The following is a 14,428-nucleotide window of genomic DNA, read 5'->3' on the forward strand; positions in this document are numbered from 1 at the left end:
GGGTTAAGATTATTTAAAGAATATAATTTAACGTTTTGAGTTTTAAAGGCAATTTAATTATATATAAAATTTATATTTATAGTAAATACGTTTATTTGATTAGGTTCAAAGACAAAAATTCACTTAATAAATTTTCCGAAAATATGATTTATTTATTATTATCAGGGTTAAGCATTGTAGACAACATATACTACGTTTTCTTTGTTTATCTTTATATATATGTAAATCTGCTGTATGTGTGTATGAACTCCTGATTTTGATGGTGTGTATTTGAGTAAATCTGGATGATCAGGAATTAAATACAATTTCTGTGTCACCCGAACAAAGTCACGACGGGCAGCTAGTATCTTTTAATATCCTCCAAAGTACTCCATGGCGGATGAATTTTGCCCTTATAGTTGAAAACACAGTTAAGTACAGTATTAAATCGTTAGTGTGTTTTTAATTAAGAGGGCAGAATTATAAATACGAATCAGACACATGGTAGATCCGTTTGGACCGTCAGTGGATCAGTGGATCAGTGGATCAGTGTAGTTTCGCAGTTCCCTTTGTTATTTGGTAATTGCAAGTATAACTTTTCAAAAATACCATACTTATATTAAAAAGCCGAGACCCTATATACATAAGAGATGAACCAAACGTTAGCGTGATTCAGAAACCTATTTTTCCATACAAAATTATAGTAGATTTTTTTTTAACATTCTTTACGGTTTAACAGTTACTGAAAACGGCTGGACTGGTTTCGATGATTTTTTTAGTGCTTATGTGATTGGATATCTGGGCAATTTATATAGGACATAGTAGATCTAAGGCTATTGACAATTTATAACAAAATTAAATTTTTATTTCAACGTCGGGACGGACTAGTATTAGGTATATATGTTACTTTAAAAGCTCGAACTAAGGTAAATCATAAGATCTTCCAGTAAAACCTAAGATGAGTTGGTAAATCTAAGTATCTAAGTATTTATTATAAAGGGACGACTTTTTCGGACTTTTTTCCATTCCAATCTAACCTAACCTAACATTTAAATCCTAAGATTTACTAAGTGAATGATGGTAAAACTTCGAATCCCAAAGTTTTATGGACATTTACCATTCATAATCGGTAAATCTTAGGTTTTACCGTAGTTGGAGCTTTTACAGTAACATATTATTTTAAACAAATAGATCCATTACAATTATATGACATAACTTATCCATGACTTGGGTCTTATTAATCTATATTAAAAAAAAACAAACAAACTTCCTGTTTCATAATATTATAATAGTATATATTTATAATGTGATTGTTTTGCACATCACAGCATATTAAATATTACGATTCTCTATCCATTGTGTATGAAGCTATTATTTTTAAAAGATGGTTCCGTATGGTTTCCGGTTTGTTTTGTAACTACGAAGGATAAATATCATATATACTGGTGTTTTTGCGTCAGCTCATTGACGTTGTAAAAGTTTGTAATGTCTGTTACAGAAGATGACCACTCTTCTCTTGGTGGTTGGCCTTGGGACTAGCCCGGCTGAGTAGGCACCACCCACTGATCTTATAATATTTTCAAACCGACACACAACAAGACAAAGTATTGCTGAGAGTTATCATCTTAGGTCCCAATGGCTTGATGCTATAGGTAATGGTGACCACTTACCATCAGCAAGCCCATTGACAACTCCATTCCCTGTATGATACAAAAAAGCCATTTGCCCATTCGGTCACTTGTCTACCAAAGAATAAATAATGAAAAACACCGGCCAAGTGCGAGTCAGACTCGCGCACGAAGGGTTCCGTACCATTATTATTATTGTTTATTTTTTTATTTTAATTTTAATATTTATTATTAAGGTAAATACGAGTAAAAAGTTAAATATTTTGTGAATATTTCAAGCGCCGACCTGTTGCCATTTATGGATATCGAACAAATATAGTCAAAGAATGGTGTATTTTGTATAGGACCCCTTTAATTTTTTTTTAGTATTTGTTGTTATAGCGGCAACAGAAATACATAATTTGTGAAAAATTCAACTGTCTAGCTATAGCGGTTCTTGAGATACAGCCTGGTGACAGACGGACGGACAGACGGCGAAGTCTTAATAATAGGGTCCCGTCGAAAATGGATCGAAATATAAACGGGATCGTATCGTGACCGTGACAATTATACAAACAAGTAGATTTTTTTTTTTTGATGTTTAGGGGGCAAACGATCACAAGGCTCATCTGATGGAAAGTGATAGACAACCGCCCATGGACATCTGCAACACCGGGGGGCTTGCAAATTCGTTGCCGGCATTTAAAATGAGTACGCTCTTTTCTCGAAGGTTCCCGAGTCGTATCGTAGAATTGACCCTCAGCTACTATTATTTATATGAGATTTATTTTAGAATAGTTGAAGTGGATCGAGATAGAATTGATAATGATACCTTCATAAGTTTGTAGTATTTACCCCCTGGATTTATATAATGCCTTATAGATATCCTACCTTTTGACCACTACTTCTTTTTAAAAGGCTTAAATGGTTATTCATTTTTATTATGTATGTGTATATGTGTTTATTATACGTGCCTATGTATTGTCCGTGATTATATTGTAAATATCGTGAATATTCTTTCAAGGCAGGTATTGAGAACAATTGGTAATATCAACTACAAATCAATATCAATCGATCAATCAATATTTTTTTTCGATTTTAAAGGTTTTATAACTTCATTTAAAATACTTTTTTATTTATTTAATTCTCGAGGGAAACAAACAGTACCTTGATAAAATTTTTACTAATTTGACAAATTACCTTATATAAATACCCTTAAATAAGAAGCTTAAAATTTAACAAACACAAACTTGTTACTCCTGTTACTCGACTGTATAGAGTCAGTAAGTCTTTTGTGGGGCAATGTATACGGTTCTACAACAGAATCCCAGAAAGCGCTGAAAATGCGTCTGTTGCCAAATTAAAAAAAAATGTTAGGTAACGCTTGTGTTCGAAAGTTTACTATACAATTAGTGAGTTTATGATCGCTCCTGGCTATTTTTACTCATATTCGATATAATATGTATTTAGTTAGATTGACAAAATAAAAGATCCGCTGAGTTTCTTTCGCCGGTTCTTCTCAGGTCAGGGTGTTTCCTTTTCCGAACCGGTGGTAGTGTTTAATTTGACTATCAATAAGTAAGTGTAATGCTTCTATATAGAATAAAGGAATTTAAGTTTGAGTTTGATACTATTATGATACCATTGTGAAAAGTCCCCATCGATCACGTGTAAAAAAAATTTATGCGAGGTAAAAGTTCATAAAAAAAAAATTGTGGATTTTTTAGCGAAACAGGTTACTTAATGATAAAAATTGTAGAGCATCCAAATTTCTACAAAAATTCTTCTTAAATCTTTTCTCTTATCAACATTGCTGAGTACAAGCAATTATAACAGTCACTACTTGCAAGGATGATAATAAAGCCTAACCTATAATTTTCCTATATTGACCTTTAGGTGTGGAAAACATATTTAACCTAGCAGTTTTCACCTTCTGGAGAGAAATACTGAAAAACTTGAAATTTTCTTTTTAACAGAAGAGAATTTTCTATTTATTAATCATTTTCTTTGTACATAATATACTTATGTATAAAATATACAATTATCACAAAACTATTTGTGTCTATTTGAATAAATAAATCTAAATATTGTTTAAATTAAAAGCAAAGTAAAGTAACAGCCTGTGAATATCCAACTTATGGGCTAAGGCCTCCTATGGAGGAAATATTTGTCTTTATAAAATTATTTTAGGAGTTTTGGAGTTTTGTCTGAGGTACAAAGATGGAGTCAAAGTCCGAAAGACTTCCGATGTTTACGCGAAGAAGGCCATTGAAATGACATAATTATAAATTTATAAGGAAAAAATATGATTAAAACATTTAATCATATTTTTCCTTATAAACAAATTTATTTGTTTACAAGTCATATCTTGAACTGTAACTGGAATATAAGCAGATTAATCAGCGTCTCTTTTTTAATGAATTGTAATAACGCATCGATCAAAGGTCGCACTATTGTTACGTACTAAGTTTGCTCACGGCTTAACTTACGTTAAGTTATTATACTTGGAATAATAAGAAAAACTCTACCAACAGTAATGAAAGTAAAATTACATTTATATTATTAATTTAAGATGTTCAATTGTACATGGTCTTGTATTTTCATTTGGGTATGAAAAACGTACCTGCAGTGAAAAGTATTCAATATAATGTTAGTTAGACCATCAGTTATCAAGTGGAGGATGAAAATGTACCAAGTACTAGAGTAAGCTCCAAACCTTCTCAAAATTATGCTCTAGCCCAGCAGTGGGATATTTAGTCTGTCTTATGTATCGTAAAAATATATTGTGCTGAGTTAATGTATATAAAAGCGAATACAATTTACAAACAAATATTAGTGTTTTATTATTAATTTATATCTTATATCAATACAATACGGTTTAATTTTGCATAAATGACTTTTTGACTTACGTAGCTTCCACGTTTGCATTATTTTCACCTAACTCTGCTTCAATGTTAGTTGCATTGTTGTATGCGTGGTGGAGTAACTTTAAACCCCCACAGAAAAGAGAGGAGACCTTAACCTAAAATCCTACATTAATATTTATTCAAATGGATGTGTTTCTCCTTAACTGAGACACCGTGAAAGATGGTAACTTAGGTATTTATTAACTTGACTTAAAAAACCGTTCTCAATTCTTTTTTTAATTTTTTATGGCATTTATTGGCGGACCATATGGACCACCTGATAGCAAGTGATCAACACCGTCCATAGACAACGGCGCTGTAAGAAATATAAATCATTCCCTACAACGCCAATGCGCCACCAACCTTGGGTACAAAGATGTTATGTCCCTGGTGCTTGTAGTTACACTGGCTCACTCACCCTTTAAACCGGAACACATTAATACCGAGTACTGTTGTTTGGCGGTAGAATATTGGATTCCTTTTTTTAATTTGGGAGGGTATGCTACCTCTTTGCTCTCATTGAACTTTAAATAAAAAATACGAGATTACCTTTTTAATTGGGTTCCAATATTATTTCTAATTTATTTTCTCAGATAATTATTATAATACGGCATTATTTATAATACGGTTTATTTTTTGTTAAAATTTTAAGTACACGTTCGTACGAAAACTTAAAATGTGTTATTATTTTTTAAATCAAGTCTTTATAAAATACGAATAGTTTCGAAACACATTGAAGAATATATCCTCAAAGATGTGTAAAGTTAAAATTACTCTAAATTGTCCGTGACAATCGGTTGTTTTAATGTGTCCACATACCATTAAATTGTTGGTTTGTATGCAATTACAATTATTATATTTCTATTGTGAATTGTACATAATTACTTTACCCTGAAATATTTTTTGTTAAGTATTGAGACATTTTATGCCCAAAAGAAACGAATTCATATATTCGTGGTCGGTTGATTCCGAACTTTATTTATTATTATAATTGTATTTACTTGGTGGTAGAGCCTTGTGGTCGTGAGCCCGTCTGGTAGATAACCCACTCATTAAATATTCTGTCGCCAAAATACTTGGTATTGTTGTGATCTGGTTTTAAGGGTGATTAAGCTAGTCTAACTGGGCATGAGGGACGTAACATCTTAGTTCTGGTTGGTGGTGGTATACCTGGGGGGGCATGGTCACTACTGATCTGGGTTCCTTCAAACGAGGAAGTGGCATCTTGTGGGACGGCTTTGCAAGCGACTAGTGCAGTTCATTCTTCCTGACTGTACTGGCCGTCTTCGAGCTTGGATTCCACCATCACATACCATCAGGTGGAGTGGAGTCATATGCCTACCAAGTAGATATAAAAAAAAATACCTGGACCATTTGCTTCAAACTATTTAAAAATATATTTATATTCGAAATTTAAATCAATCAAAGATACTTACGTATTACAGATACCGCAGCAAAAAAAAATTTCTGCGATTGCGTAAATATAGTTTAAGGTTTTTTGCTGCGGTGGCGTTAATACGAAGTATCCAATCAAATAACATTGATTCATGTTTAACGTAAACATAAAGTTATTAGCCAATTGTCATAAGATATTTTATTATGCAGTTCGTATGATAGTATACATACATGTACATTCAAAGGACATCCAATAAATAAAGAATATTTAAATAACTTGTAATTTGCTTAGTGTAATTTATACATTATATATTTGATTTATCGTTTTTTCCAGATTTATTTAACACGTTTTAATAATTAAATGAAATTAATGACCAATAATTGTCCCACTGGTCAGAGGATTAATTTATTCTCAATGAAGGTTTTCAATATAAAAAACATTTACACGTGTACTCCTGTTTTATAATAAAAATTACTAATCGCACAACATTGCGATTCAACGGGGAAATGCTGTCAGCATTCTTGCCAATATTTCACGCGATCATGACTTATACAGTACATATTTTTAATTAATATTTGTATATATTTAACTTCATATCAATAATTATTATTTAAATAATTATTTAACGTATGACAATGAACTCGATTAAGTTATTTAATGGTAAGTCTTTGTTTTAATTTCCTCGACAATTAATTGATTAGATATATTGTGCTACTGTAAAATATTTCACTTAAATATGAATCTCGTCGGTATTTTCCAGTGTGAGGACGTAAACAATCGCCTTTGTGATGTTATTCATGAAATACAACAATGCTATCATTGTTGATATCGGAACACATGTCATTGTTGTCATTAACACAACAGCGTTTCTCCGTCTTAGTATCGTGGATAGCAACACATAACTTACTAAGGAAATTATATAATTAACATTATAATTGTTAAGTGATTTGATTTAAGCGAGATTGTATAATTTAATAATAAATCGGATTATTAATTTTATTGTGAACAACGTCGAATTTTTCTCTGAAACCGATTTAAAAAATAGTTATCTAAATAGATTCTTAACAGACTCAAAAAAGGTTTCTTGGGATCCACCTTTTTTAATTCGTATATTGTAATAGTTGTGCCCGCGGCTTCGCTTGCGTTGTAGGAGTTGATCGTCAGGTGTTAGGTTTAAAAAGTAGTCTATCCTTGGGGCAAGCATACTTTATAACAAATTTTATCCGATTCCGTTCAATTGTTTGGCCGTGAAAGCTTAACAGACATACTTCTTGAGTTTGTTTTCGTATTTATAATATTAGTATAGATATATTTTTTATCGTCCAAGTGCCATCGATTGTATAACACTGTTCGGTTCTTTTAATTCCTCCATACAATTTCCACGAGTATGGAATAAAAACGTTCCCCATCCAGGCGTTAAACTGGACAAGTCTTTCAACAAGAAATCTGAGGAAGATCAAGATCCTGGGTTTGAATCGAGTTTTGTGGCATTCTAATATAACAAAACTCCCGCGATTACCACCCTCGATACAGTATTACGCTATACTTCAAAGGCTTCTTGCCGCCTTGTCCGCGGCCAGGAGGAGCTCATGAGAGGACAATATAGATCTTATTTCTACCTACACTTATTTGGGGTGACTTGCACCTCATAAACTTTTGAGAGCTTGCTAGTGAATAAAGCAAAAAACGAAAACTATGTATTGTAGTATAAATATAATTAACGTATATTATTTTTTGTTTCAGATACAAAATGAATACGGGTTGGTTAGTGTGGGAATGCCTCGTGTTTGGATTGTTTGTGTGTGCGACGTCATGTGCACCACTCTGGAGGAGAAAGAGGGATGCAGCAGCCGGAGGTGATGCCAAGAGGGCTTATATATTTGCCGGCGGAGGGGTATCGACACTGTCCATGATACTTTCTGTCTCTAGAGGGACATTGGGAGTTCGGTCTTTTTTAGGTAAGTCGTTGATTATCAGTAATTTAAAAAAAAAAAAAATAAACAACACAACTCCTCTATCTCTTACAATTCAGAATAATAAAACGACTGTTATTTAAATGTTAACACTATCTATATTACACTTGCTAAAACCAACATGGACGCATCAAACCAACGCAATCGTTTAATTAAAATAAGCAATTACTACGAATTACTAAACTAATATGATTTAACATCAATAAGAAACAAAGACCATAAATGTGGTAAACTATTCAACGACCGCCGCACGCAACGGCCCGTACGAAAGTGATATTGGGATCGTAGGATATAATTGGAGGGTAGGAAATCCTATTTGTCCATTTCCTCCAAGGATATCATCGTATTAAAGGATAATTTGGCTTTGAAACTTTTTATTATATTTAATTTTCAATCAAATGAAAGACGTTATTATCGGAGAAATAGGCTTGAGGTGAAAATATTTATATATTTGATATTTTAATTTGACGACCTCCGTGGTCGAGTAGTGTGTACACCGGTTTTCATGGGTACGCCACTCCGAGGTCCCGGGTGCGATTCCTGGCCGAGTCGATGTAGAAAAAGTTCATTAATTTTCTATGTTGTCTTGGGTCTGGGTGTTTGTGGTACCGTCGTTACTTCTGATTTCCATAACACAAGTGCTTTAGCTACTTAAATTGGGATCAGAGTAATGTATGTGATGTTGTCCAATATTTATATTTATATTTATTTATAATAAGAATGTAAGGCCAAGCTACGTATGTTGATGAATCGTTTCATGCTAAATTAAGCCGTATGGTAATGATGTAAGGTATAAATTAATAATACAACACTTATGTTTGTTTGTACGTATTCGAATTTATATACATTAACTCGGCACATTATTTCTGTACAGTACCTAAGTAAGGGATAGGGCCACTGATGGGCTAGGGCCTCCTCTTATTTTAGAGGAGAAGGTTTGCAACCTACTCTGTTCCTAGCTTTCCTCGCGATTTTTTCCTTTGTCAATTGTGAATTTATTATTGAAACATTTAAAAATTTAGTGGTTAGAATCCTGATGCTGATGCTAAAAGGTATGTATACAACGTCACTCGTTTGACGTCAAATGCTGAAAACTGTCTACAGATTAATTTATGTGTAGAGAATTACACTTTATTTTTCGAGAAATCAATAATGATCAAATGTTACTAATATAAAGTAGCAACACACAATACGCTTGGTTTGATAACGAAAGATAAAGAAATTCGTATAATAAATTAAGTGTTGCTAATTTCTCAATCATTTAATATACTTATATAATATCATACAATATATGACTTCATTATTCGGTTGCTCATTTTTCATTCATTTGATCACAGTAAATTTTTAAGATACTGAAACAAGAAAAAGTATTTGGCAGATTTTTAAACTTGCACAGAATTAAATTGAACTTAGTAATAGAGGATTTTAAAGCGCTTTATTGTCACTGGGTACGCTTAACAAGACGTTCGGCACTTAAAGGATGAAATCATGAACATACTTTTCTTCTGAAAATTAATAAAAAACAACAGTTAAATTAAATTAGACGAGTTAACAATTGGGCAATATTCTCTATTTAGAAACGACACAATATATTAATATGAGTATTCTATATATGGCGTCAATAGACATCTATTATGAATATAAACGGCCTGAAGTCTGGAAGTTAAGCACGTTAAACGCGTTAACGAGTACGTCGATTGTGCCTGTAGTACACTAGCTCACTCACCCAAACTGGAACACAACAGTACACTGTTTAGCGATGGAATAACTGATGAGTAGGTCGTATCAGACGGGCTAGCACACAACCCCACAACCAAGTACACTAATATTTTGGAGCTGACGAGTTCGTTTGTTTATTTAAAGCGCCAATCTCAGAATCAATAGCAAATATTCTTACGATCCTATTTATGAAGATAGGTTATACAGTAATATTACATATAGTTGGTTGATGTTATATGAACCACGGAGGCGGAACAGTAACGTTAGCCGCGGATAAAACCGCAAGGAGCGACTAGGATAAATATAATTATGTCAAGCTTTATAGGAATCGTTGGTGTAATTCAAAAACAAGAAGTGTTCGCTGTTTTTTAATGAGATTTTCCGACGTGGCTGAAAAACAGTATGTCCATGGGTCTTTTGGAAAGTAAAAACTCACTAAGTACAGAATAAAAATTAAGAAAAAAAATTGGATCGCCGGCACTTTTGTCTCTTCGTAGTCCAGTTATTTTTAAAACAATTTTATATATTAATAGCGTGAGCCGATTTTTGTCAGAGTGATTATGGGACGATAGCTGCACAAAAAAAACGGTTATGGTCTAATTTTGAAGAGCTCCAGCCGTAGATGTGAGGAAAAATAAAGAGATTCCTTGATTGCAATTTACTAAATTAATAAAATTAAAAAAAAAAAAAAAATTTAGAGAACGGAGTAAGTTACTGGCCGGTTAGAGTATAAGAAAAAAAATGATAAACGTATACAAAATTAGTAGTAGTAGTACATTGTTATCGACAGACTTTAATTATCACTTAAATAAAACTAATGTATACTATTTGACATTAAAAAAAATCATTTAAATAAAGTTTCATAATTTTGGCGGCAAATGTAGTAAGTGACTTGCAGTTTACGATGAAAAAATAAAACCTGTCATAGGTTCCGAAATTCCTAAATAAATCTTTTGAATAAACGCGAAGTTTCGTGGGTGATCCACTAGCTATTAATGAGTTCATGTCTAGCTCGTAGGGACCTTACTTCACGGAGCTCTGGCGAAGAAAATTTACAGTGTGAGCAATTATATCGGCCTTTGGGGGCTTGTAAAGACGGCACTATACTGTACGGTACAGTAGATACCTCATCTCTGGCGCGCCATAACGTAGATAGCGTAGAACATAGAACATATAGACAATTAAATACAAACCATTTTTCTTTCATTAACAATACTAACCTAGCCATAGAACCTAAGATATCGTTAAATTTGGTTTAATTACACTGGCTGACGCTACAAATTGGAGCTATAGTCTAGGTGACACAAGCCAAGGTTGACCTGTACATAGCCTCACCGACAAAGTTCTACACAATATGAACTGAAACAAACGCCTATGCAATTGGAACATAACAATAATATATTCTATTGTTTTAATATGAAGTGCATTCATTGAATATTGTTGCAGTTCTAATTGAAAACGTAAGTCGCTACCCCATCCGACTTTGCGCATATTTTCCGATACATATTTAATTATTTAGGGTATATTTTATGTATTTTTTTTTAATACCATTTAATATTAAAATTTCTTATAAGCGTGTTTAGTCTGTAATGCGTCTGTATTGAAATGTAACTATTAATATATTTACTTCGTGCGTTATTAAAAATATTTTAGGAATTTTTTGTTAAGCTAATTTAACAGGTTTTTTTTAACAAATTGTATTTTGGTACAAAAATTTTTTTCACATAGATTTATTTCGATACAAGTTCTAAGTCATATAATGTAGATACTTACATATTATAAAATAAAGTCCCAAGATGTGCCCGTCTCCCTGTCTGAGAGTGATAAACTCAAAATACCGAATATATAGGTATATAAAAATGTAAATTTATAGTAGATTCTACACCGTCAAGAAACTCAGTAATTTGTTATGTTTTATTAATACTCGAGAAAACAAACTCGACAAACAAACAAACAAACAAACTCGAGAAAAAAAATGTGATGATTAATGTTTACGTCTAATGATTCATTTGAAATGATATCATTAATAAGCGTTTATATAATATTTATATAATAACGCTTACGCTTATATATTATGTAAATTTGCATAATTAGTAATGGAGAGAAACAATACTAGATGAGGAAATGATTTTATGAAAATTTCGTTATAGTTCGTGAAATTTAAACACGTAACTTATATGTGTATACGTGCTAAATTTACAGTACATATATCAATTTTTTTTTATGATATCGGTAGGCAGACGAGCAAATGGGCCACCTGATGGTAAGTGGTCACCACCGCCCATAGACAAAGTCGTTTTAAGAAATATTAACCATTCCTTACATCACCAATGCGCCACCAACATTGAACTAAGATATTCAGTCAATTGTACCCGCAGACACCGTGGCTCACTCAACCTTTTGACCGGAACGTAAAGCCCATCAAGTAATTGGATTTCCTTCAATGAATTTAAAAACCATTTATACTCCACGCGAATGCTAATGGAAGTCTTAGATACAAATGTATATATTTAAATATGATCTCACAGGGCACCAGTATAATCTTTATGCTAGCGTGAAATTTGTATTTAATTCTATACATAGAATATATATATATATGATATAATCGCGTCGTGATCTGTTCATAGTGCTTCTGTATTTTACAAGAAAGGCCTGCTGTAATAAATTTTCGATAGCTACAGTGATAAGATCATGACCTACGTTAAACCGAGACTCGTCATAGTCTGATCGATATAAAAAGCGGATATTAAATAGGGCCTGTCTGTATCTAAGTTGCAAAAAAATTGGGTCGTCTCGCCGATGATGGTTCAGAATGTCGAAGAAGGTCCCTTAAAAATAGTTTTTTGGGAGAGGGAAGACGACCAGTGCACTCCTTGTACCAGAGCACTTGTTTTATTTAAGACAAGCTGGTCTCGATCGAAGTTCGTGGGTTCCAATGTACAAGCTCTTAGTTTTCATGTATCTGTTAATTCGCGATGTAAGAAATACTTCATGTTTCTTATGGCGATGTCTATGGGCAGTGGTGACACTTACAATCAAGTGGTTGACGGGCGAGTCCGCTAACTAACTGTAAATTCGTCCTCGTAAGATTAAAATTGAGAGCCGAGATGGCCCAGTGGTTAAAACGCGTGCATCTTAACCGATGATTTCGGGTTCAAACCCAGGCAAGCACCACTAAATTTTCATGTGCTTAATATGTGTTTATAATTCATCTCGTGCTCGACGGTGAAGGAAAACATCGCGAGGAAACTTGCATGTGTCCAATTTCAACGAAATTCTGCCACATGTGTATTCTACCAACCCGCATTGGAGCAGCGTGGTGGAATATGCTCCAAACTATCATCTCAAAGGGAGAGGAGGCCTTAATTTTGGTGAGGAATAGTCGAAGTTGGATCGAAATAGAATCGGGAGCGTTTCATTACCGTAATAACTTAGAATTGACTTCCAGACGAGTATTTAGACCACGACACGCTATTTGCCAGGATAGAGCCAAGAGACCCCTAGTATAGGTCAATCTAATTCAGGCTCCTACCTCCGACACACACATACACAATTGTATTTATTATTATTAAGGCGCAAGAAAAATATAAACTGTAATGTTATTTATTTATTTATTATTATTATTATTATTATTATTTACTAGCGTATATCCCAAGTGATTTTGTATTAAATACGGCTTGTCATCTCTTCATGAACTTGCTGCGGTTTCAGAATTTTTATTCAAATGGTTTGGTATAGGAATAATCTCAATATCGTATTACAAAGTAACAAGACGGTGTAATATTTCATATTTTTTTATAATCACGTGTTTTTTTATACGTATTTTATACTTCGCACGTGGACAGGCATGATACGAAGCCCGATCAATGCGATCCTGTTTGTTCGTTCGAATTAATTTTGACATACGCAAACGAAGCTGTTTAATATTTATTCTATTTTTAAATTACATGACACTAAGTATAATCATACTTTCTAAGTCAGTTATAACTGATTTAAAAAGTATTAAAAATGTTAATTAATGTTAATGTTTTGGTAGATAGATTTTGTTAGCGTTTATTACAAACCTAAATTTAGGTTTTCTAACGCTACCAAAAATATAATAATTTTATTTCGTTTGTAATTTTAAATAAAATAAGAGAATTTCTTTGATTTTTTTTTTTTAATTATTGTTAATATGGCAAAGGTTTGGTGTTATTAAGTCTTATAAAAAAAATCATAAAATCTAGTTTAGGGAGATAAGCTGAATGACCATGACCTTTGCTCATAGACACTGTTACTATAAGATGAAATATAAACCACTTCTTACACTACAATGCGCTGCTAACCACTATAACTAAGACATATCTCTTTTCTCTATAATTACACTGGCTCACTAGCCCCATGGTTATTTTTATATATTTATTTTTTATTTATTATTTGAAAATGTCACAGACATGTTTACCTTGGGGTAACTGTTTATTATTTTGATTGAGTTTAATTGTTTGATATGCCTTTACGATTTTACATAAATATCGAGATTTCAGGATAAAAATTTATAATTGTCTTCTGTGGACTTATTTATTATGTAATGTATGTATGTATGTATGTGTAGTGTCATTGATTTTGGTGGAAACCTGGCTTACCAAATAAGTCTACATGGTATTCAGACACCGAGTACACGACGGATGGATACATCTCTACCTCTACTATGGATCGCCATATAACCATATAAAAAAAAAAAATATATTCCTGCGATATTTCAAAAATTAAATAACATAATAAACATAATCAGCCTGTAAATTTCCCACTGCTGGGCTAAGGCCTCCTCTCCCGTTGAGGAGAAGGTATGGAGCATATTCCACCACGCTG

The 14,428-nt window shown here is 32.8% G+C and overlaps 1 protein-coding gene across 1 annotated transcript in view; it reads left to right on the forward strand.

The window, feature by feature from the left end:
* LOC113394154 (sodium-coupled monocarboxylate transporter 2) overlaps positions 1 to 14,428 on the forward strand; it is a 39,899-nt gene that overhangs the window by 11,269 nt on the left and 14,202 nt on the right. Inside the window, exon 2 of the mRNA XM_026631365.2 lies at positions 7,632 to 7,846. Coding sequence (XP_026487150.1) covers positions 7,639 to 7,846 — 208 coding nt within the window. The 5' untranslated portion in view covers positions 7,632 to 7,638. The remainder of the gene's footprint in view (positions 1 to 7,631; positions 7,847 to 14,428) is intronic.

The sequence above is a fragment of the Vanessa tameamea genome, chromosome 24 (assembly GCF_037043105.1).
Source record: "Vanessa tameamea isolate UH-Manoa-2023 chromosome 24, ilVanTame1 primary haplotype, whole genome shotgun sequence".
NCBI classification, from domain to species: domain Eukaryota; kingdom Metazoa; phylum Arthropoda; class Insecta; order Lepidoptera; family Nymphalidae; genus Vanessa; species Vanessa tameamea.